The sequence below is a fragment of the Pimephales promelas genome, chromosome 18 (genome assembly GCF_988280905.1).
Source record: "Pimephales promelas chromosome 18, fPimPro1.hap1.1, whole genome shotgun sequence".
Lineage (NCBI taxonomy): Eukaryota > Metazoa > Chordata > Actinopteri > Cypriniformes > Leuciscidae > Pimephales > Pimephales promelas.
In genome coordinates this window covers 23160684-23186727 of record NC_142786.1, presented here as the reverse complement: position 1 = coordinate 23186727, position 26044 = coordinate 23160684, and the positions used below count along the sequence as shown (strand labels likewise).

The following is a 26044-nucleotide window of genomic DNA, read 5'->3' as shown; positions in this document are numbered from 1 at the left end:
GTCCCCTTTGTTAATTTTCATGTTCTGTGAATTTTACCATATCTTAATTTTTACCTTTTTATAAGGGCAATTTTTCTTACCAACTTATATGTAGCCAATGCATCATTTGTTAAATACTACATTTGATTAATATTCAATTAGAATTGGAGACTATTGAACTTGGTATCAACTAAATCCCTCTTTGTAATGCAAATGAAACACAAGTTGTATCTGAAGTGGCATTAAGATATATTTACACAGAGTTAAATGCTGCTCAGGGGTGACATTCACTTAACCTACAGTTACAACTGCAAAACTGTTTAAAAATTAAACTAAATCACCAGTAGGTGGTGGAGTAAGTCACGGTGAGTGTGCTCTCTAGCCATGTTTTTGTAAAGTGAGGGACATACTCGATGTCATATTGCACATTGTTAAAACAAAAATGACATTGAAAATAAAAATGAATTAAATGATATATTATAGTAGATGATATATCGCACACCCCTATAATGCATATCACAGACCTGTGAATTTCTATTACATGTTTACGTGCCCAAGCTTTTGCTGAGAAGCTCTGTGTTGCAGGAAAGTAATTCAGTAGGAAGGCCAGTGCTTTACAATTTGTTGGATTGTCGAGCTTGTTTCCTGTGTGCTACTTTCACCTCAGTATTTTTATAGCTGAACCTTTCGATTTCCCCAGTTAGCAGGCAGTGTTGCTAGAAATGGGGGAATTGGGGTTTCCATCCAATATGATTCAGCAAGTAGGAGTAAAATATCTCCACATTTCAGAGGCATTTAAGGAGTAGAATCTGTAAGTGAAACCTTATGAGCATCTCATCCTGTTGTCAGATATACACAAATCCGCCGCAAACTCTATAGGCGGCGCCATCTTGCCTGCAGCCATTACTGCGTGCTTGCTAAGGGTGAGGGTGTGACACTTGCCGGTGCCCTCTAATGACATTTCAATGAAAGTGGATCCTGCTCATGAAAGAAAATGTCTGGTGAAATGGAAAATTGGTTAGATGTCAGGTAGTGGCCAAAACTTACCCATAAAGGTATTTTATTTACAACATAATGTAGTAATTTCATTTACATTACATTTGGCTGACGCATGTTTTAATTGAAGACAACAGTAAAATGAATGCTGTCATTATTAGCTGTGTTGCTAATATGTTCACAAGCTTAAAAAGTTGTAATAATACTATACCCTGTAATAATATTATTTAAATACAAATCCTACATGTTTCGTGTGAATGAATGGTGCAGTCGACGTGCATTTTTTTTTATTTAACGCGCGCTGAAGCATGTTTGATGCTCGAGCGGTTTATATGCCAATATGAGGACACGACTGCATGAACTTCCTCGAGACGCGCTTGGTTCTTGCTGAGCCCTGAGAAATTTGGTAATGTGTGATAAAGAACCGAAAAGAAACCGATTTGAGAGTGTGATAAAGAACCAAAAAGAATGACACTTGAGGGCCCTGCATCTACTTTACTTTATCCCACCCGCAAATAGACTTTTTTTCAGTACTTCCAAATAGTTTCAACTTAGTTAGCCTATGTGTCGGCTCCACACACAACAAATAATTGATCAGGATCATTTATGCTGATATTAAAGCATTAACACACAAACCACTGCACTGTTAATTTAACATAAACGCAAGCAGGCTACTGCGTGCATGGTTTGGCTTGACTGAATTAGAGGTCGACCGATATGTTGTTTTTTTTGTTTGTTTGTTTTATTCACGCCGATACCGATCTTTTGAAATCCGGGTCAGCCGATTAAGGCTGCCGATTTATTTTGGCCGATATTTGCTTGGTTTTTAACCTCTATTTGAAAGATAAAATGTAAAAGAAATGATAATTACTTAACATAGGCAAACTTTCTCAACAAAAACATTTTATCCTCTCAAAAAATGTCCTGAAACATGTATTTTTGGTTTGTTTTGTTTGTTGACGGACAGACAAATGGACAACCTAATTATCACAAAAAAGGAGAAAAAAAACTTTAAATGATTGTTTTTTTTATATATAAGATTTATTATATTTTATTTAATTTAACTTCTAACAATAATGTATTGTTAGAAGTTGTCAAGTAAATTGCTGTCAAGTAAATTGCTGTTAAACGACAAAAACAACCACCAGATGGGAAAATGATATTTTACAAAAACTTTAAATTCACCTCAACGCACCGTCTGTTGTTCTACAAACAACGGCATCCCGCTGTTTGACCTTTTAGTCTACAGTGAAATACAGTCACACTTTACACTGTTTGGCCAGCATTTTAACCATGTTTAATCCAGCTACTAACTAACGGTCAGTGTTGTGCCTGAACGTGTTCATATTTAGGTCTGCTGCTCACTCAGCTGGAAAATGACTCTAGCGGCAGCGTGCGTCAAACACGTGTTCCACAACTAGGGCCCTATGATTTCCGCGATAACGAAATCGCGGCCGGAATCGCGGAATTTTCCAATAAACGCGGAATCTAGTGTTAACACGGAATTTCGTGGATTTTTACATATTTGGTTTGAAATTCTGTTTTTGTGTGGGAGATGAACGCATGTCTGGTGAAAATGCAGACCGGGGGAAGCAAATCCCTCAACCCGTCATTTCAGCTCCAATGGCGAACTCAAATCAATGAAAGCATGGCGAAGCGGCTCTCCGGCTCTGCTTTCGTCGTCTAAAAGTTAAGAAACTCAACGCTATAAGCCGCCAGTGCCGAGCCAAGCAGTTCGCATGTGACTTATGCAGTGTTTCCCACACATTGACTTATTCGCCGCCACATACTGCGTTTCAGTTTATCACTATTTAAAACACGCAGTGTATTCTTTCAGTTGTATTTCCTCGCTCTCCCTCTGTCTCTCTCTCTCTCTCTCTCTCTCTCTCTCTCTCTCACACACACACGACGTGCACACCGCGTCTGTCTGAGGCGCCGGACTGGACAAAAGCGAAGCGAACTCCGTGAGAGACAGAGTGTGACTTTATTTAAACTTATATAAACTAATATAATGTATATTCCTGGACAGTTTAAAGCTCATAACCATATTTTGTTGTTACTTGAAGAGTGCAGTGTTATGTTGCATCATGCAGTATTTGTCCTGAAAAGGCTACTATGTAAATGTCTGTATTACCTCAATAAATTTAAGGTCATTCCTAATTTATTTGTATTTTTTTAATACATTTTAATCATTAACTTTAAAAGCATACTATTTTACTATTTTTACAACTAAAATAACAGTCAAGGGTAAAAAAAATTATAAAACGGAATTTGGGAAAAAGTAAAAACGGAATTTGGGAAAAAATAAAATTGATTTCATAGGGCCCTACACCACAACACTAGGCTGCCCACAGATGTGCCTGCTTAATAATCGGCTTGATATACTTGGAAATTGGCCGCTGCCGATTATGTTAAAAAATGCCAAAAATCGGCCGATTATTCGGTCTACCTCTAGACTGAATGTCCTCAAAGTGCGTTCCCTTAAAAATTCCTAAAAAGCTGACATCAGTTTATCGTGATCTCACACATCTGTTATCAATTAAGTTGACTGCACAATGAATCTTTCATAATTATACACTTTGTTCGTTATAATTAGAGGATTTGCCAGCATACACAATTCACACACAGTGAGTGCATTACCGCCCACAATCTGTATTTCCGTAAACATGGGCAGTCAATGCACAACAAAGGTTTGAATTTCACAAACAATTTTATTTGTTGTTAAAACAGCCAACCACACAACACGCTCTTCCGAGCATCACTGGACAGTATACATACCTAAAAAAACACTACATAGAAATAACATTTCATACAGCTAACATCTGCTGCAGCCACCTATGGGACCAACGCTACTATCTTAGCAGCAAGGCACGCAGTAATGGCGGCGCTGCTTTATTTTCGTGTTTTGCCGGATTTGTGTATAAAACTCGATAGTGGTTTCATTTGAACATAGGTGGAGCTTACCCCTGGAATTTGCTATTACCAAAGCAGAAAGAGGCTTTATTCTGTATTGAAACTGTATGATCTTTTTAAGTGTCTGAAGGCAAGTATTTTGTCTTAATGTTTAATTTTATACCTGAATGAACTTTTAGTAGGTAAGAATCTCATATTTATTTTTACTTTTAAGTCAACATGAAATCAAAATGGACCCAATATACTTCAATGCAAGTGTTTTTGTGTTTTTTTTTTTATTTAAAAAAAAAAGTTATAACTTGCTCCACCTCAAACTATTGTCTTTGTTGGCTGATTTCACCAACACCACCTAAATTTAGGCCTATGAGTGCTGGTTGTTTTGTTGACTAAGCGGTCAACCATTTTTGAAGAAAAAAAAAACTTGTAACAAATGGTTATATAGTGGCAGTTCTTTTCACAGATTGTCAATGTGCTATAGCAATGTTAAATGTAAATTACCAATCTTAGGCTTTCAGTATTAAAAGAAGTATGATGATCTTAAATCTGTAACTTTCGATTTACTGCATTACTTTTTGTTGGGCTAAACTTTTCAATTGAACTTTGAAAAAAAAAGATAAGAAAATTGATTGCTCATTCAGGCACTGCCTCAATTTCATCCAATTAACTATCACACTGCTTGTTCTGACAAGCGTCTTAGGCTATATCTGATGAACATCATAATTACAATAAATTCAGAAGTCTAAAATTGATCTGTGATTGCTAAATAGTTAAAAAATAGCATTTAAAAGAAAACAATCTGAAATCATATCATGATCATGTAAAAAACACTTTTTAAAATATGGTTTGTTTAATAAAGGAAAACTACTCATAAATGCTTAATTCTAAGTTCCAAGAACTTAATTTTTAGAACTATTTAATTATCATTTTGATATAATTTTTAGAAAGATTTACATTAATTTTGTTAAAAATAATTTTCTATACATGTTGTAAGAATTTGTAATTGCCCATTGGGCTAGGAAGGTTTTTGTCTATTAATGAAGTACAAACCCCTTTGTCATAATCATAAGTTTAGCGCATCCAACAGTAAGCTCAACTTTGAGACAATTCTGTTTCGATCTAATATTTGAGCCCTTTTTTTTATTTTGGCAGCGACATTGGAATGCAATGTAATGGTATTTGACTAATGAATACATTACCCTCTCTTCCTTTTCCTATGTCACCTCTGGCACCTGTGGATCTGCGTGTTGGAACTGTTTCACCGATTGTTTTCCTTGGATCCCACTTAAATAATACTTTTGCTCAAAATATGAACTCATGGAACTCGTTACCCTTTATTGCTTTTATCCCATTCCCATGGATGTAAACTCCATAATTTCTACAAAACTAAATCCCCAACTGATACATAACTGAAAACGGTCTGTTTAGCGCAATGAGCGTTTCCCACAAGGTGGGCCCGGTGGTCCAAGGGGCATGGGTGCTGGAAACCCAGGATTTGGCAGGGTCCGTGAGGAATATGATGGAGCTGCCAAGAAGCCTCGCTTCTGATCTGGCACTTTAAAAGCAAAGTTTGTGTATGGAATTCCAGAGGCTCAGTTCTGGAGTCACAATTGATGTATTTAAGTTTGAAGAATTTTCTTGCAATTTTAGCCTGAAAACTCATCCCATTTGTGGCAAGATCTTTTTCGTCCTATTTTTATTTTGTATTCTTAATAGGTTTAATAAAACCATTGAGGTCAGCGCTGGCTTAGTGCTGCTAACATGTAATCCACTTTCTAATTAGTCTTTATCTTGTCATGTTACTTGTGTTATGCTGGTGAATATTGTAAATTTGTTCTGATCTTTCTATGGCTGTGTTCTGTGCCATTCACATTTAAAATAATACATGTACATTTTCAATAAAGAGTGCAGTTGGTTCTCCCAAACCCCATTCAGGTTTTGTTGGCACAATGTTTAATTTTGTGATGTGTCGGGCATCTAACACCTGACACATCATACACCCATAAGCATCTAGGACATTCTCTTAATCTCTCTTAATCTGCCTGGAGTTTTACTTAATGAAACCTTTAGGGCTGCCCCCGACTAAAGATTTTTCTAATCGACTAGTATTCGTTCATTGAGGCATTTGTTGACTAATCTGGCTTTTATATTAATTTAAGTATATACTGAGCATTTAATATATGGACGTAATATATACTATCTATTTTATTCCGTGCTCATAGCAACAAGACTTTATTAGAATTTATTAATGAACTAGTGTTTAAGTCCATTTCATCTGTAAAGATGAGTTTGACTATCCCTACTCGCCATCTCTGCGGTTTAGTGGCTGGATGCGCCTTTAGAGAGAAGCGCACTTTTCATATAGATTATATTTCAGAGTACTTAAGTTTGAATTGGCTCATTTAAAAGTAGACATTTCAAGCTTTCTGTAGTATTTCTCATGTCTGTGATGGAAGTAGCCTATACTGAGTTTTGGTTCATTTTTGACGCGCTCCAGTTCACGGAAGCCGAGAGGGCAGAAAGCACATCATGTTTGTTTTCTCTATTTTTAAAAAGCACTGTTTTGTTGTGAGTTTACACAAGTAAAAGTACTCTTACATTTTTGATATTTTACTCTTTTCTGGATGACAAAAAATTTAGTTATTTCACTGATAAAGGCCTGCAGTCATTGCCATGATAGCTTTGGGTGTGCCTAATAGCACATTTATCTAGGTTAACATTAGAGTGAGCAACCATGTAAAGTAGCTACTACTTGCATGTTTCAAATGCCATATTTGAGGTGGTGTTCCGATACTACTATCGGAAATGCCGCCTATACCAATAAAAATTCTGGCATCGGTATCGGCGAGTACTTCTATCCGCGTACCGATCCGAAACCATTTTCTTAAACAATGTCTAGTTATACACGCTAGCTTTGCTTACCGCTGCAAAACGGAGATCAATTCTACTTCGCTGCTCTAAACAGTGGTTGCTTGTGGAAACACGGGAAGTCGTGCTGTTGCCACAAGAAAACACGCGCAGATGCGCCCTGGCATAATGTCCGCAGTTTGGCTGTATTTCAGACTGGACCAACCAGCCAATAAAACGGCGACATGTCTCAAATGTCGTTTATTGATCTTCAGTTATAAAGAGATTATTTTCTTATATTATTCATATAATTTTTTTAGATTCCTAGATTTATTTGTTGCACTTTTATTTATATATATATATATATATATATATATATATATATATTAGTTATTTTGTAAATCTAAAATCAAAAAGTTCGCTCAATGTATTTGTCCATGTTTAATTTAGGAATAAGTTTGAAGCACACCATAATAATTCTATCAATTCATACAGTGCTAGAATGAATTACAGCTGAATAGATACTGTACACACCCAGGTATCGGATCAGTACTTTGGTATCGGCCGATACCCTGAGTCCAGGTATCGGGAAAAGAAAAAGGGTATCGGAACATCTCTAATTTGAGGTTGATGGATAATGGGCAAACCTTTGGATTATCACAAGCACCCACAGTTAATGATCTGTCCCTCACAGACGTCACTATCTGTGGCTTTTTTTAAAATTATTATTATTTATTTTATTTTTTTACGGCTAACAGAGTAATACAATTTGTCGAGTATTAGGGGGCAGCCCTAGATATTTTTCTATTTATAGTTTAAAGTTTAGATTTAGCATTGCCATTGTACAACTTGGCTATTAAGTTAAATATGGATTGCTGGTGTGGCATCAATTTAGTTTTATTGTTTGGAATTATAATTTCAACAGGATGACTTGGTTTCATTTCAAATCTCACCCAAGATTGGTTCTATAGCAAGAACACGCATTGTTTTGATTTCAATCATAAGTTATAGTTATAAATTAAATTAAATAATGACAAAACAGGTTAACTCAACTGTGGATCGTAATCACCGAAAAAAGTATTCTACTAATCTATTTTATAATTATAAATGTTTTTCTTTATCAAGTTTATACTGGCAAACCAGTAGTGAGTTTTTTTTTAGTTTTTTGCTACCACCTATAGTTTAATTGGGTTATTTACACCAAGTGGTAATGAGGAAGAAATTATTTGAAACATTTTTCTAGTGTACTCCCACCGTCATCTCCCAATGGAAAGCAAACCATTGGATAAGCTGTGGACCAGTTGGAATGGAACAGATCAATGTTTTGATATCACCATTTTACTGTCTTTTTAAAAATCTTTTTTTTTTATTATATATAACTTTTTTGCTCTTGTCAGAATATTTGGAAAATTTAATGGAAATCATCTGATTAATATTTGTTGGAAAATTTCTTTGTGAAATAATGGGAAAACAGATTAAATTTACTCTTTGGAAAAAATCATTGATGCCTGCCATGTCCGGGACTGCGGACAGTTGATTCACAAGCAATGCCTGTACATTTTTATGAAACCAAAAGGGGTTGGAAAAACAAACTAATCCGAGTTTGTTTTTGGATGGCAATCTTAACTTTCACAAACATTACAAATCTGATTTTGGTTACATGATTTACAAGTATCCATTTAAAAAAGTATACTGCTGTCATTGTAGGTTTATTACTCAAACTATAACATTTTCTTTTACATGATATTAGGTCTGGGTGTTGTATAGACTAAGGTATGTAGATATAATTTCACAAAAAGTCTTATGTGACAAGTTATTACCATTTATTCCTGGAGTGAGCTTCTGTGGGAAAGTGCAAGATCCAATTTGTCTTCAACATGAGACATGCTTGATATTAAGTTGCTCTGATGTTCGAGATGTTTTCCTCACTTCCTCACTTGCATTGAGGTTTATCCTGACCGCAAGAAAGTCTTCAACTTTTTTGAACCAGCACTGTTGTGCGCATGAATGTCCAATAGATGGCTTGCAATAATTCTGAAATATTTTAGACACATTTTACAAAGATTTTTTAGCCTCTTTAAAGTTGTACATATGGTACAGGCAAGTAGTAACTGTAAAGAGACTATTGTGATGGATAAAACTAATGTATTATAATTACTATAAGATGAGAATGTTCTTTTCAACTACTTACCAATTAACATTAGTCTTTGCTTTTGTTTGTTTGTTTTTTTTGGTTTTTTTACTACACTTTTTTTTTTTAACCCCCTTTTAGCTGTGAATGTATATGACCATCCAGTGAATATTAGTTTCTGTTCCTCTCAATTCTGATTTCGTTTTAACTCCCACGGTAGCCAATGTAGTGCAAGATTAACATGGCTTCCAGTTTGACCTCGTCCATGACCGTTAACTCAAACGTAAACACGAAAGGCAAAGCTTGAATTAACGGTATGTCCCTCTTCGCCTAATGTACTTTCAAGATGGAGGGGCAACATGGCGACCGACATTAGAACCTCTTACCCGTATTTATTTTCAATAGCATATTATACACTCACGAGAATACTTTATTACTTGAACGAAATAAATATACATTGAGCACATATATTTTTGAAAGAACTAAGTGTTTTTAGCTAAGAATAAACTAAAAGAGTTACACAGTGTAGCTTTAAGAAGCAATTTTAGGATGTAATATTTATATTTAAACTTATTTTGCACAATTAACAGCCTAGCCTACATGGATTCATCCACTGTATGTTTTCATAGCCTTCAATTTGCACATTGTTTGCAGAACAACATTTTGCAGGATATGAAATAACTTAATATACTGTATATACACACCCAAAAAAATCACCCAGCTCTAGTTATTATACAAGTAGAACTAGTAAAAGTCGACTAATTGTGCAGTGGTTACAGGGACACATACTTATTCAACAAGTAGCATGTTACTTGTGGTGATTTTAATTTCTACCATTTTATCCTTTTCTAGTTACGATGGATGACTCGTTGAAATCTTCAAAATATTGCTACCTATCTATGTTTGAAAGCACGGTTTAAATGGTTAGATTTAGCTTGTGTAGTATCCACAGCACCACCTCAATGTTTCTGTTTCAATGTATTTTGTTTTGCCAGTCAAACCAAAATCAATTTGCATAGTTGGTAGCATTATTGATGTGGCAAGACAATGAAATTGCTTGCTTTCCTTTACCCTCCATGTCTCTTTGAATGTTTTGAGGTGCTGCATAGAATGTTATTTCTCTAAATTTGCAATACCTTAATGGGAACCATTAGTGTAAGCATCAGAGCAAGGCCAGTTGCAGGTTAGCTTGTAAATGATGAGCAAAATACAAAATCGATTTGAATAATGTAAACTACAAATCAAAATAAACAAGTAGCAAGGCTTGTTTTGTGTATAACACAAGCTATTCATTCTCTTCATTCATTCTCTAGAGTAATTTATAACGTTGCTCTTTTTTTCAGATTAAAACTTGACTTATATATTACAATATCATTCATTTAAAATTATATTTTTGGGGAGAGAAACAAATTGACATCAACATGACAACATCCCACCAAGCCGTTATTTTGGAATGAGTGCTTTACCAATTTAAATTGTCTTCTCCACCAAGTAACTATTAACACTGTCGAGCTTTTCTTCTAACTGTTCTAAATGTTCTGCTGCTCTTAAATTTGGAGACGGGCAATTAATTTGACAATTATCTCACTATTAAATTTATATCTAGAAGTTATTAATATAATTGCTAAATTAATTTAAATTCACTTTGCATGATGTGAGACCTTTTAAGTGGACCAGATTTCTGTGTAAAAAAAAATGTCCTTATTCCTGACCCATGCATGCCATTGGTCATTTACCAGGTCACACTATTTTGATATTGCCTTTTGGAGTGAGGGCACTGCTACCTATTAGCTGACGTGCTTCTACATTGTTTATTTTTTTCTACATTTAAAAAAGTAATGGTAGTGTAATTTAAACAAATATTTCTTAATTTGAATGACATATGGAATATGAGTTCCATATCCATATTCCTTGATTTTGCGAGTTGTCAACAAAACTGAACTGCACGCACTCTGTAAAAAGTATTTAAAAGAAAAATGAGTGTAACGACCTTTGCCGGTGTTGCAAAAATAATTTAAGGATTCGCGGAATTCTTGCAAACTCTAAAAACATTTTGGAACGAAATAGAAAATGTGAACGTATATACAAACAAGTTCTCCGTTTAGGATTTAGGAAATCTGCTTGCATTTGTCGGACCGGTCTCAACTTTATAACACAGAGCTCAACTTGACGGATTTTGATAAATGGAGAGATGACGAAAGAGACCAGGCTGAAGAAGAGTTCATTTGAGTCTTCAGAGAAAAGACCGGGAGCCAAAAAGATGTATTTAATGATGATTTAAATACAAAAATGATAAGTAGCATCTAAGAATTTATTTTAAAAAATACACCACTTATAAGGGGTGTAGTGACCTATAACAAAGTGTCACCATTGTTTGATGCAGCGTTGGCTTTGACATGAGTTGCATCGCCGGGATGCCCATTTCGGCCAAAGGAGATCAAAGGAGAAACCACAATGACCACAGGGTTTTCATTGCGTCCCATCTTCTAAACAACCATCGGAGCCAGCTGATAAATTAAACTTTTGCCGAATCCTGTAGGAAGGACGGCAAACACAACTTGGCGATTGACAAATGCCTTTATTGCAATTCTCTGTTCGTCTTTTAAAACCAATGGGCTGTCGATTTCTTTTAAAACAAGCGCGATAGCGGAATCTATATATCTCAATTCTCCAGCTGCAGTCATCTTTGTTGTAAACCAGTTCAAACCAAGAGCTCTTTGATGACGTGATGATAGCATACCTGCAGATCATCTGTCCATCATATAAAGCCCGCCCTGGCAATTTGATTGGCCCGATCATTTTTTTTTTTTTTACTGATCATAATTACTCGTCAATGGATCGAGTCCAGACCAAACTTCCTGACCAAAAATGTTGTGGGCGGGGTTCGGGCTGGCATCCAGACTAAGGACACAGCTATCAATTAGCTTGATTTCTTCTACATTCTTTTCTTTCTACATTTTAAAAAAAATCAATGGTACTATAATTATTAAAGCAAATATTTCTTAATTTGAATGCCATGTGTAATATGAGATTCAATTTTGTTGCTAGTGATCATTTAATGTAACATTTTGTATTTAAATCACATGGCTTATGTAATTAAGATAATTTTAACATCAAGAATGGAGCTGGAAAAAGGTAACCTCACTTACAGATTTTCCAAGATACATTGTGGTAAAATGTATTGTCTATTGTGTTGGCTTTCTATACATTTTTTTCCTTAACAGGTTTGTTCGTGACTTCCGAAGTATCTTCGAGTTTGGAACTCTTTTGGATTTTAGCCATTTATCCACTATTAATCTAAGCCTCATACGGCATGCCCATGGACTGTTCACCAGCTGTTTAATGCATAATGCTCACAAAATGGCTGGAGATTTTTCAGAACACCAGGCTCTAGTCTGTTTGGCTGGCTTTTTTAATTTTCAGGATGCTTAGGTTTTTGTCAGTTTACCTGGAAATATTTACAATTTCCCAGGCTTCTTCAATGAGCACTTCAAGGGAAGAACTAGTCGCTGGATTTGCCAAAGATTGTGAGGTTCGAGGCATTAACTTCAAGAGCTTTGTTCAAGACACTTGGTAGCAAGTACACAAGTCATCATTGACCACACCAAAATGTTATGCCGATTTTATCTCTTAAGCACCATGAGTTAAAACAGACCATGCTTGGTCAGTTTGTCACCTCTTTTGCTCTAGGTCATCTGTTTTTGGGCAGAATGAATATGTGAGCCTAATCCACTACAAAATGACATTATGGTATGTAATCATTTATTTATCATTGACCAAATCCATGTTGGCTTGTTTGTCCTATTTGGAACAACCAAGTTTATTTTGCTTCATTACAATTACTAGTGTGGCACCTTACCTCTTTGTGTCCCAAATTTAGAGTATTGGTATTAATTTAAGTTCTTGGGGGAACATCTGGGGGAAAAGGCATTAAAGTAATTTAAAGAAAACTTTAAAGTTAGGATACCTTCTACTTGTCTTAAATCCTCAAAGGTAAGACCACACACACCCATACATGATGTATTCCAGGGCTTGATTACAAAAACTTCCAAGTCAGTTGGTGGAATTGTAAATGGCTCGATTGATTACACAATCGAAATGCATGCATTAGGGATGTCAATTTACACATGTGATCGATCATCGTTTAAATGAATTTATAAATTAAACGTTAGCCTTAATATTGCAATATGCGTCTATAGCAGTGGCAAATAGCCAACTTGATGACAGTGACAGATGACATGTTCCCCACCAAATGAATGATTAGGGTTTTCGTCTAATAAAGGCCTAGTAGAATTGTAAAATGAGTCTGCGAATTGATCATTTAATTAAATTACTTATGTTGCCGAATATAGCGACCTATAGCCTACAACGTGTCAACGACGCTGCCTCACATGCGTGCTAGTCAGAATGTATAACTCCTGTTGTGGATGCTTCTATAACAATGCACTGAAACATGGCAACTAAACCCAATTAATTCGCAACAATTCTCATTGTTCTGTTATGGAATGACAGCCCCAATTGTAGTTATTAGGAATGCAAAAAGTTAATTGATTTTCGATTAATTGTCGACAAGAATTTACTCAAATTAATTGTCGGCTAATTGATCATTGCGAACTTGACGGGATGTTCTAACGCGAGAGAGCCGACACAAACTTGAGGCAGCAAAAAAGAAACCAAACATGAGGCGGTCAAAACGGAGTGGAATGCATCGACATTGACTACCAGCTATGCAGCGTGCTAACCAGCTGTATTCTAACAATAACTTGGCTCATACCTGTCAACACTCCCGTTTTCCCGGGTTTCTCACCTTTTTTTTTTTAGCCTCATCTCCCTCCCGGTTTGTTATTTTTCCCGGGAAACTAATATAACTGTCTGTCACACTTTCATACGTGGTGTGTTGACTTCACATAGACAGCAAAAGGGTTGTTCGAGGTGCACGGCACATACTATACAATACAGCTGATAGTTCAACAGTAGGGCTGGGAAAAAAAATCGATTTTTCGATTAATCGTTTTTTAAAATGTGTTCGATTTAAAATCGATTCTCAATGGCCACGAATCGATTTTTTCCATATAAAGGGCTCGCGGACGCGGTGCTGCATCTTCTCGTCTCTCTGCACTAGGCAAGCGCCAAAGCTGTCGATACACACACGCGTTTAGGAGTCGGGACATGACGGAATATTCACTTAACAATCGGGCCAGCATTGCATCATAACCTATGATCATAACTAAGGTTTATCATTTTCACGTCTTTTTAAGTTTTACAAGCAATGTTAAACCATCCCGTGCAAACCTGCGTGCAAAGTACAACCTAAATCTGCCTCACAAACAGCTCGCCAGAAACAAACGTTTTACCCCTGGATTATATCACTTTAACAGTTAAAACACACGACATTATGTCAAAACTCTGGTCTTGGTGAGTAACCTCTTAAAGACAGTCGGTAATGTCTTAAATTAGCATTAAACGCGTGTGACAGAAAGTTAATGAAACAGTAATGGATTCGCGCACTAGTTCTTAAAGTGAATGCAGCCATTTGTGTCAGTCATTAATTCTGTTGTCATAACAACAGAATATAGTATTAATTGTAAGCAATCAGAATTAATAGCCTTTGTATTTAATTCAGTCTGGACTAAAAAGACTATCCAGTGTTATTTTACATTGGATTACTTTATTCAGTTTCTGTAGTATTATACCCAAAAAACTACCCCAAAATGTCTCTTAATTTGTGTCTTTATTCTATTGTATTTATTTGTGCTATTTTTTTCAATTTAATTCAAAGATTGAAATCAAGCTTCCATACATAAACTCTTAAAACAAAAATAAACAAAAAAATTACATTACCATTTTAGGTAAGATCAATGTAAAAAAAGGTCTAAATATTTATATATCTATTTATCTATATCTATCTTAAAATAACATGATACTGTTTGATCAAGCTGTGCGACTGTTCAGACTTTTTTTGCATATTGCATCAAAATCCTGTTTATTCGTTCTATGCATTTAGTGTACCTAAAATAAAAAGAGTTTTATATACAGGTTTATGGCTCTTAATTTCCTTGTATTAATTAACCACTAGTAAACTTATGTCCACTGTTCTTTTTTATAAATATAGGATTTGTATTACATCTTCATTATAGTCGAATCGAGAATCAAATCAGGAATCGAGAATCGAAAATTGAATCGAGAATCGAAATCGAATCGAACTGAGAGCTTGTGAATCGAAATCGAATCAATTGAAATGTGAATCGATACCCAGCCCTATTCAACAGAGAGCGTCCAGCTCTTAAAGGGGCCATACCTCATTTCCACCTTTACAAGTTCATGGTCGATAAGGTTGATCAACTAATGATTAATGAATTAATCGAGAATTTGCATCCCTAGTAGAGTCATGCATTATTGTTTGAGCGTCATGTGTTGAATGGACATTGGTAAACTGAGGAGCTTTTTGAAAGCGCCTTATTTTATCTCAACAAAACATATCTTACCGGTATGAACAAAATAAACATTCTATGAACTATATCTACACACAATGGCGCTGATTCACAAGTGAATTTGAGCAAAGTTACTTGTTAGTCAGAACGTAAAACTCCTGTTGTGGATGTGTTTATCCTGGAGCAACATGCTAAAACACAGCAAACCCAAATAATTCCTAACGTTCTATAACAATATTGTTCTGTATAATGTTATGCAATATGACGGTCCCAATCGTAGTGATTATAAGTCGCGCATTGCCGTTTGAGCTTCATGCGCTGAAGCGGACCAACTTTATCTAGCTTTATTGTGTTCTAACCCATTTCAAATTAATTATAGCCAATTATTTCCATCTTGAGACAGGTTCTTAATATTTAAGAATAGTATATTTTTGATATTGGATATAAATACTGGAATTTTTCCAGAATTACAAAACATAAATTCCATGGAGTTTGTAAGAATGTTCTTAATTTTTTTAACAAAACATTTGATCTTTTATCCGACCATAGTTCTCAATTTTAGAATTAAAATATGAGTTCATAGTGTTTAAATAGCAACTATTATTATTTGTGATATTGAAGTTGTTCTATTATGTGGTTTCTTTTGAGCAACTTTCTTTCTATATTTCATTGATTGCATTGTTGAGGATCAAGATATTTTTGACATGCCTGTTTCTTTTTTTTTATTTTAGGTAATGTTAGTTCGGTAAGATGATCTTTGAGTAATTCAAAATGATTATGGAATTAAAATGGCTAAAACTTCTAAATCTAATCAAACCATCAAATTGCAGGAGCTGATTTCTTCAAGAAACAAGTGATGAACCATGTGAGAACTGCTAAGGATTGCCCTTAATTTAGGCAGTTTGGGCATTTTGTTTGAGGCTAAAATTCACATTTGCGTAATACTTAAACGTGTAAGCTTTGAGAGAGATGAATTGCTTTCAAATTGCTATCCATTAGAGATGTCCGAATCAGCTCCAACATCACTTGAATCCACTGTTCTAAACAAATCAACCCACCACACTTATGTTTTTTAAAGCAAAAGTTATCTTTGCCAAAATTATATTTCTATAATCGCCTAAACCAGGAGTCAGCAACCTATATGGCACGCGGAGGGGTAGTTGCTGGTACTTGAGCAAACGTGAGAGATGCATGCCTTTAATTCAGATAAAGCAATGATAGAGTACATCTCTGAAAGCATGAGCAGCGCATCACACACAAGTTACTGACTGACAGCTTGTTCCGCTATTTGTTCCTCTTAGCTTTGAAGGGAAAAAACAATGTGAATTGTATACATTTTGGAGCTATGAAGTATATAACGTCCTGTTCAAAATTCTACACATTGCACGATGATGGTGCATGTGCAAACTCCATTAATGCTGTTCTCTTCATGTTTCAAGTAGCTCAGTGTTTATTCAGCACATCCTGAACACACAGTTGACTTAAAAATAGCCAGACTAAATTATATTACCAGTGCTCATGCCGCTCTCTCTCCCATTGTGGTCTTTGATTTTGAAATTAGCTGATGATTAATAAAGACTTTGACATGAATTCCATGGAATTTGAAAATTAAAACAAATTTTAATGGAAAATTGCTTCCATCATTATGTTGGAGAAAACACTTCAGAATTTTTACTTTATTTTTTAGTTAAAGCTGTCAAGTTAAGCAATGCCTCATGTAGGTTCCTTTGTTTTATACAATGACCACTAAGAGGAGCTCTAGGCATATTGTCTTTTATTGGTTTTCCCTGACGAGATGTATATATTTGTTGTTGGAAAAAGTAAAAGAGTGAAACATTTTGTTTTACTGTGAAATGATTGTTCCAGGTCTTAAAAATCAACGCATTATATGTCGTCCATCTGCAATTTTTGGAACGCTTTTATTACTTGATCGCAGCGTCCTCAGATATCACCGCGAATCGTGCATCACTACTATGCATTGACAAAAAACACGATCTAATATTTTTTTGTAGACTATATTATTTTGAGTATTCTGTGTTTGAAGACAGGAGGGCTGTTTAGAAGCATCAGGAAATTAATTAATCTGAATGTTCTCCTGCAAGAGTGTTCAAATTCCCACTTTAAGCTGCTGTAGCTAGTTTTTTGGATATTAGCAGGAAGAGATAAAAATAAACTGGTTTCTCATTTTCAAGAACACTACACCACCTCCAGGCTTGGTAAGTGCAAAACGCATGATTATTTCACAGGCTGCCAAGTCCTGCAAACCATTGTAATTGTGGCTGTTTGGTAGTTAATAGGGAATTTAAGAAAACTAAATTTAGCTCCACAGTTTACATCTATCCACCTTATGTAACTTGAATGTGTAGGTTTCTGTTCTCATCCACTTTCAGTTATTTTAGCTGTACAAAAACGGGTTGTTACGCTGCTTGATATTGCAAACTGATACTTGTTATATTATTTTAATTTTAAATTATTTTATCATTTGCAGCATTTTGTTCTTGTAGTTTCTCTGTAGCGGCAAATTAATCTGTCTCAGAGCATTCACAGAAAGTAGCTTACATCTGCGTTGAAGAATAAGGTGGATTTTTATTTATTATATATATATATATACATACACACACACACACACACATATTTATATATATATATATATTTATTTATTTAGTCCTGATTCACACCAGGAGAAGAAGGGATCGGAGAGGGGAATCACTTATCAACTTCAGACCATGTTTAAAGTGATGGGTCTTTTAATTATATTTACTCAGCCTTGTGTCATTCCAAACCTTTATGATTTTCTTCTGAGTTGTACACACAAATTGTGGGAAAGCATTTGTCAAGCTCATCAAAAAGCTCCAATATTAGTCCATAGGAAATGTACAATATAATCCATGACTTTGTGTTAAGGTACAGTCACACTAGCAAAATTTCTCTTTTCAAAGTCAAGAGCCAAAATTGTGTAAGGGAGGGGATTTAAGGTTGATTTTTATTGATCCTGTGATCAAAGCTGAATTATCAGCTTTCAGTGTCCCTTGATCCTTCAGAAATCATTCCAGTATGATGATTTGTTGAACAGTTTTTTTTAAAATCGTGATTGTTTTTCAGGATTCTTTGAATAGAAAGTTGAAAGAAAAATGTGAATTAACATTTGACTGGTTATGTATCTCAAATAAAAAAATGCGGAATGAGTGAAATGGCCAATCATGATTCCATAACCCTCTCGGGGTTGCCTCCAAAGAGGCTTGACTGAAAACAAATTTGTGAAACTTCACAGATCAACGATAAATGTGACCACACCTTTAGGCCTCATTTACACCTGGTATTAAGATGTTTTAGTCGATCAGATCACAAGTGGACAAATCTAGATACAGGTGTAAATTGGGTCCAATTCTCTTCCAGAGGTAATCGCAAATGCATTGGGCTGGGTTGCTTTTGTAGTGTAGATTCTCATGTGGTCGAATCCCTTTGAACAGCCACAAAAGCTGCCTAATCTCTGCCTACTGACCTAATGCCCAAACATTATGGGAAGCATGAAAACTAGACTGGATTTAAACTTTGTTGGCTGAAGACCCAAGTTTGGTTTGTAGACGAATATGTTCTAAGCACAAAGTTCTCTCTACATTCTTGATTTCTAACACGCACTCACTGGGTTCAGCACCATCTTGCGGCTGTCAGAGCAGAAATTAAAACTGCTGGTCTGTGTATGTTTCCATTGTAAGCCCATAGATTTACCCACACAGACTCCCTTCTCTAAGAAGTCAGGACACAAGTGATTTAAAGTGGACAAAGGAGTCAGATTAAGGGTACGTTTACACATCAACGATGCATTTTAAACAAATTGTTTCCTTTGCTTTTTCGTGTGCAGAAGACATTTTCAAAAAGCTCGTCGTTGACAAGGATCCACAAATTGTACTAAAGTGTAATTTTGTGAAATAACGGCGCCTAAAAGCAGAACATAAGCAGAATTTCAGAGTTTTTTGTAGTTTACATGGAGACCATAATGGTGTCATTTTCAAAATCTTGACTTTGAAACCCGCTTTCAAAAGTTTGCATCTTCAGGCCCCCCAAAACACCATTGTCGTGTTTTTTGTTTTTCGTTGAAAGCAATCTCGTATGAATACCCCTAAAACCAGATGTCTCCCTTGTCTAGTTGTGATCCGATCCACCAAATCGCTAGCCTGACAAGCCAGACTTATCATGATGTTAGGTTTGGGAACTCACAATTGGCCTACCTAAATCTGAGGGGCGGGATAAAAGGTTGTCTTTCAGTATCCCTCTGCACGCAATAGGATAGCGCCACAACCAACCAGAGCAACGAACGGCTGTGGATGAGTGAGTCCAATGCGTTTTCCCTCCACCGGAGCAAGTTGATATATTATATATTATATCCGAACACATTCGAAGAATGACTTATGTGACGTTCTCTTAACTCCAAGTCATCCAGAGTCGTGGCCAAAGCCGAATCAAAAGACCGCTGTTCGCCAGCAGCATCTTGTTTGTTTTTAAGTAGCAGGGAAATCAGCTATGGAAAATCACGGCGCAGAACTGTCACACCTCTGACGTCATTGTGTTAAGCCCGCCCACCAATACACGATGTGATTGGCCTGACCAGAGTTTGGTTTTTCCACTTCAAAAGCCAACAGAGAGTTGCTAGACCACACTTTGCTGCAAAATAATTTTTGCCGCCGCTAGGGTGCGTCTAGATTTCTAGACTACAAATCGCATCTTAGGTGCAAACAAGCTTATGTAGAAGAAAATCACATTGGTTTCGAGTGACACAAGGGATTGTGAACTACACACAATGGGTCTCATTCATGAAACATTCGTAAATATACAAGTAAATATGAGAGTGATTTGCGCGTAAAGAGAACTTCCCGAAAACTCTTCTCCTGATTCACAAATACTTCGTAAACGTCAGATGTAATAGTGAAGTGTGTGTGTTAATGAATTCAAACCAGTCGTAAATGGAATGCACGTGCACGTTCTTTCTCAATTATCATAAATCCCGCCCATTATATCCGACTGACATCTATAGGCATATAATAACATGAATATGAATGAAAAAGAACATTTCTCGGATGCAGAAATTGAAGTTTTATTATCAGAAGTTAAATTTAAAACACCAATTTTATTTTCAAGCGTTGCCTAGCTACATAGTGGCGTATCAGGTCCTAAAAAATGGAAGCTTAGCAGCATATTACAGGTGCAGTTAATGGAGTTTCATCTGTTAATTGAACAGTCCCAGAAGTGAGAAGAAAATGGTTCGGCATTAAGTTTGACAGCAGAAAACGAATTAGTTCACTTCGGAAAAATCGTGGCCTATTCAAACTGGAGGAGGACTGCCATCGATCACCAGATCTGCTATTACTGGCTCTCATAATAGAAGTAAAAAGAAAAACCGTATGTAATTACTATATAAAATATTTTTTTCAAAATGCTGTTTAAATATGTACCCGATTAAGGTGAATTAAATGCAGCCTTATTCATGAGCAAAACATTCGGATGTGAAGCGCACCATTTACGGGTGGCTGGGAGCAGGTGTAGATTTCTTGCGTACCAACTAACATTTGGAAAATACGAACATTTTAATGAATCTGAAAATTTACGCCAGAACCAATTTACACACAAATTCGTTCTGCTCATGTTTCATGAATGAGACCCAATTTTTATTTTATTTTTATTTTTACAATTTTTGGGTAAATATTTGACATCAAAACTTGAGCCATTGGAATGACTTTTTATATAGTGTTTAATGGCCCGTTCACACCTATAACGATAACGATAGTAGTGTCCACACCAGCGAACGATATTATTCTGTTTATTCTAAGTGTCTGTTTTTCTATGTTCAAGCTCGTTATAGCCGTATAGATTCTGATTGGCTGTCAATGTTTCTAACGTTCATCAGCAGGATAAAATTGTTCGGAAAGTGATTCCAACAACATACTGTTATCGTTATAGCCGTGGTGTGGACTACTATTCTTTAATATTGAGTATTTAATATTCTTTAACAGTTTTTTTTTTAAGAACTATAACATTATAGTTATCATCCTTGGGTGTAAATGGGCCTTAATTCAAGACGGATTTTAAAAGTGAATAAATTCCTTAAATTTTGGTTAGGCTAGCAGGAATTCACACAGAGTATGTCAACTTTCTCTAGTTTTTTGACATCCCCTGCATGTAGTTAGCACTGTAGACTGGGACCATGAATTTCCATATACTATTTGTAGTGTGACTCAGACTCTATGGTTAAGACTGTTTTTCCCCTTGGCAGAATACAGTGGATTCTTGCCTCTTTCAGGCTCCTGAGACTTTAGCAACATGACGAGCTTGTCTCTGTCTGTACTGTGTATTGAGTGAATGGTGGTGCTATAGCTGAGCATTAGGGGCCAGTGTCCAGCTTACCCACAGACTCCAGCAGTTGGTAACATTGAGGATTAGTTCTACAGATCAGTGGACAGTTGAGCCTGGACTTATTTGCATCAAGAGGTGTGCTTGCATATCACCGGAAAAGGTAAGTGATCTTGTCTTTGTTCCATGAAAATAAAGTACTTCTTTCATCAGCTGTGTTGAAATACTACCAGGGTTCTGGCATCACACTCCTGAAAATGGATTCACAGTGCAGAAATTGTTTTTGTAAGCAATATTTGAAATGTGTTTGGTACTTTGGCTCCCTCTGTGTGTATTTCAGCTGCTCTGTAATGTCTTCCACACAGTAGCTATCTTCAGGGACAGCAGCAGCAGCACCACTGCTTCACCAGGCATCAGGCATTTAAGCACTGCACACTAATGAAATATCAAGAACCTCACGATCGAGGGGGTGGTGGCATTCTGTTGACTCGAGGTACTGTGAGAAGCAATATTTGGTTTCTGCTTATGCAGGGATGATACAAAATGTGGTCTGTTTAGGATGTTTAAGGTGCTGAGAACTATAATCTGAATAGAAATGCTCAGATAAAGAGCATTTTCAGTTCACTTGAGTTTAGTTAAAAGGCACATCACATTTCACTGTTGTCTGTTGGGGACTTTCTAAACATGAACAGACTCGGGGGGGGGGGGGGGAAGAAACTCAATTTCAAGAGTAATTGCCTTTATTTTCTTTTTTAGTATGCTAGATTTCACTCTTTTTTCATCTTATTTTTAATGAAAGTAAAATAGCTACATGGTTTTTGCCTTGTTGAACAGATTTCAGAATAGATGAGTGCATGGAGAAATCATAATATTTGTTTTCATAGTAGAAATTTTGAAGCTGTAGTGGTCAAGCGGCAGTTCATTGCTGGTATATACACATACATAGGCGCTGTCCTTCCGAAGTTTGGTGTCTGTTTATTTTATATATATACATATATATATATATATACATACATGTATATAAGTCTCCCCAAGGCTGCATTTATTTGGTCAAAATCCAGTGAAAACCATACAATTTAAAATGATTCTTATATTCTAATGTATTTTGTAAATGTAATTTTATTCCTGATAACAAAGCTTAATTTTCAGCATTACTCCAGTCATTAGTTTTACAAGATCCTTCTGAAATCAGTTTAGTATGTTGATTTGCTGCTAAAGAAAAATTTCTTAATGCCAAAACATTTTGCTACTTAATATTTTTGTGGAAACCATGATACTAACATGATACTACATGACTTAGTTTTAGTGAAACAGAAATAGTTTATAAAATAAAGATTTGTCACTGTCAATTTTATAATTGTATTTAGTTGTCTGTATTTAGTAGTTTCCCTAATGACCCTGATTTCTGTTTGGCTTATCTTAGTACATTATTTCTATTAATTCAGCTTTATTTTCTGATGCCAAGCATGTTAGATTCCACAATATAACTCGGCAGACTTTTACCACTCATATTCTTTCCAATCTCTTGAATGCTTAAACCTTGTCTATCAACATTATCTGTCGTAGTGTGGAGCAAATCACTCTATTGGGTAGTCTTTAATTTTTTCTTAAATTTTCTCTTGTTGCAAAAATGCATCATTCAGTTTTAGTCATTTTTCTTTCTCTCTCTTCTCAAACCTGGCAGTCTTTCCAGTCTGTTTACTTCATAACTAATTCGGTGTGTGTGTGTATATATATTCATAACTATTTGGTATTTATATATCACAGAAACATGCTGCCTCCACTCTTTTTGAATATTTTCTATGTGGACTGGGGTGGGACATACTCTGGATAATGAAAGTGCTTTAACGTACTTTAACAGTGTTTTCCCAAATGTATTGTGTTCTTATATTCTACACAAAAGTATTGCACTCATCTCAGTGACTCATTCTACAGCAGTGTATTGCACCCGTGTTACTGAACACTGAGCAGACTCTATTAATGGTGCCCTAAATTCACTCTGGTGAGTGTGTGTGTGTGTGTGTGTGTTCCTGCTCCTGCGGATGATGGGCAGATCTTTACATATGTGTAATGCTGGATCAGCATTTTGACCGTCTGGATGTATGTGTAGGTGTCTGTTTATCTACACTGTGATCCATTCGCCTTGGTCCCAATCTGTCATTTTGATAACAATAGTATGGACCTTGAGTTTTCATCTCTATGGAGTGTGATGCCAGAACTGCCCGTTTGACCTAGTGGCTGCCACAGAGCAGCAGATCTTTAACCCAACATCCTTATCTTTTAGAAATCGGCAATCGTGTTTGAGGTGGTGTCGTCTGTACTGAAATGAGTCCAAATGTCCTTTACCATGTCAGTTAGTGATCTATACAGCAACCGTGTTTTTGCATGAAGTCATATTTGCTCTTCAGCAGTATATGTAATAAAAAATAAAAGTGACTTGTCTATGTTTAACTTGAATATGCCTAACCATTTATGTGCACGTTATGTGCTTTATTTTTTTTCATGAAGTTGGAATTTAGATGTTGGATAGAGAACTAAAGTAGCTATAATTCCTTTTGTCTTGCATTTCATATATTTAGTATTAGATATTGTTGTGGATGATAATAGCCTGTGTATTTCTGTATCCTCACTGTCTTTCTCTTACTGCAGGGGCCTCAGGTGATTGAAGGAGGTTAAGAAGCATCATACGTTTCATGAATGGGTAAGCATTCATCGAAGACAATGACAAGTAAGTGATGATGCCGCTTGTGTTTGCGTGACGGAGTAAAAAGGTCTTGTCTTTTAGATCAACCAAGGAACCTGTTCTCGGAACTATCGACTTGTTCGGCCTGAGATGTTCCTGCGCAGTGGACAATAATGTGCAGGTCTGTGATGTAATAGATGTATTAGTGTATTTGTGCAGTGAATTAATACAAAATTTTGGTAGTGAATAATTTTACGTCCAAATTACTGTAATGTCTTTTTTTTTTTTTTTTTTTGTACAAATTATAGCCGTTCAACATTACAGTTTAATTGAAAGTGATAATTTTTAAAATGAACTTAAATTAAGTGAATTAAAAACTATCTTAAACTATCTAACACAAACCCATTATAAATATCACATTTACTGACCTGTGTATTTTAAAGGTGCTCTAGCAATCATGTTTTGTCAAACAGAACGAGGCTAGCTCGACCCTCCCTTCTCACTATTCCCTCCACCCCCACTCCCAAATCATTCTTGTCGGTTATTGGCTGGAACCCTCTTTTGTGGTCCAGGGTTTTTTTTTTGACATTTGTGGAGCCTGGGCTGTCTACTAGGGGTGTAACGGTACACAAATCACGGTTCGGTACATACCTCGGTTTTAAAGTCACCGTTCGGTACGTTTTCGAAATAAAAGAAAGAAATGCCAGAGAAATTTCGTGTTTGTTAAAAGTAAAAAAATATTTTTAAATAAGTTTGAGTTCCTACATCTTGAAACTTTCAAGTTTATAGATGGGTGTCATCTTTGAAGGATGAACAAATAATGTTTTGGTCATCACATTAAAAATAATATTTAAATGAATATTTATTTATATAATATTTGAGTTTTGAAGTGCTGGAAAAAGATGTGTGAAGTATTTGAAAGCATTTTACTATTCCAGCCAAACTGGTTACAGTTCGTGTTACTATATTAAATCCATGGTGAATGTTGCTGGTCTGTGGACGTTTAAAGTATTACTAGTTCATTCACGGCACAATGTTTCTCCTGGTTTCCACGTCAGCGCTGTTTGATCTAATAGAGATCTACAGTTAATAACGGAGAAATATGAATGGTTCTCACTAGATCTCGCAGCGATGTAATTACTTAAGTACTTCTTTACTGGATCTCTTAGCGCTGTGTAGAAACAGTGTCGCTTGATCGAGATCGGCTCGCGCTGCACAGATGTTGCCGGTCCGAACTGATAAACCATCCGTTAAGCACATAATGAGTAGCGCAGTTGCGTTCCGCTTTCATTGCGCTTGCCATTTGATGTTGCGCAACGTTGTGGTGGCCGCACCAGCGCAAAATTTTGACGGCAGGAAAAATGGTCCAAGGAAACCGTTCTGTTTGAATGCGTACTGAACCAGAAGCCACAAACCAAAACGGTTCAATACGAATACATGTACCATTACACCCCTACTGTCTACAGAGACCCTGATTTTTTGTTGTTGTTGTTGTTGTTGTTGTCGTTTTTTACAGTGTGTTCAGGGGCCAGGCAGCTAGCGGATAGTGAGATGTTTGCTGTAATTGACCAAAAATAAAAAATGTTTCGGCCTAAAAAAGTGACATTGCTTAGAGCATTTATGTTTACAAATAGAAGTTTTACTAGTTATTTCACATTTCTTTCTCTCCTTCTCGTGTGTGTATATATATGAAGTGTGTGAGTGTATGTATCTATGTATGAA

The 26044-nt window shown here is 36.0% G+C and overlaps 1 protein-coding gene across 2 annotated transcripts in view; it reads left to right on the top strand.

The window, feature by feature from the left end:
• The window catches only part of sfpq (splicing factor proline/glutamine-rich), a 31949-nt gene that overhangs the window by 5667 nt on the left and 238 nt on the right, over positions 1-26044 (top strand). Inside the window, exons 10-11 of one of the 2 annotated variants that reach the window (XR_005623857.2) lie at positions 24289-24340; positions 24425-24503. Coding sequence is in view for 1 of the 2 variants with exons in the window: in XM_039680706.2 (XP_039536640.2) it covers positions 5314-5433 (120 nt within the window). In the remaining variant the exon portion in view is untranslated. Of the gene's footprint in view, positions 1-5313; positions 5816-24288; positions 24341-24424; positions 24504-26044 lie in introns of those variants that run through there. The other variant, XM_039680706.2, reaches the window with a different exon arrangement.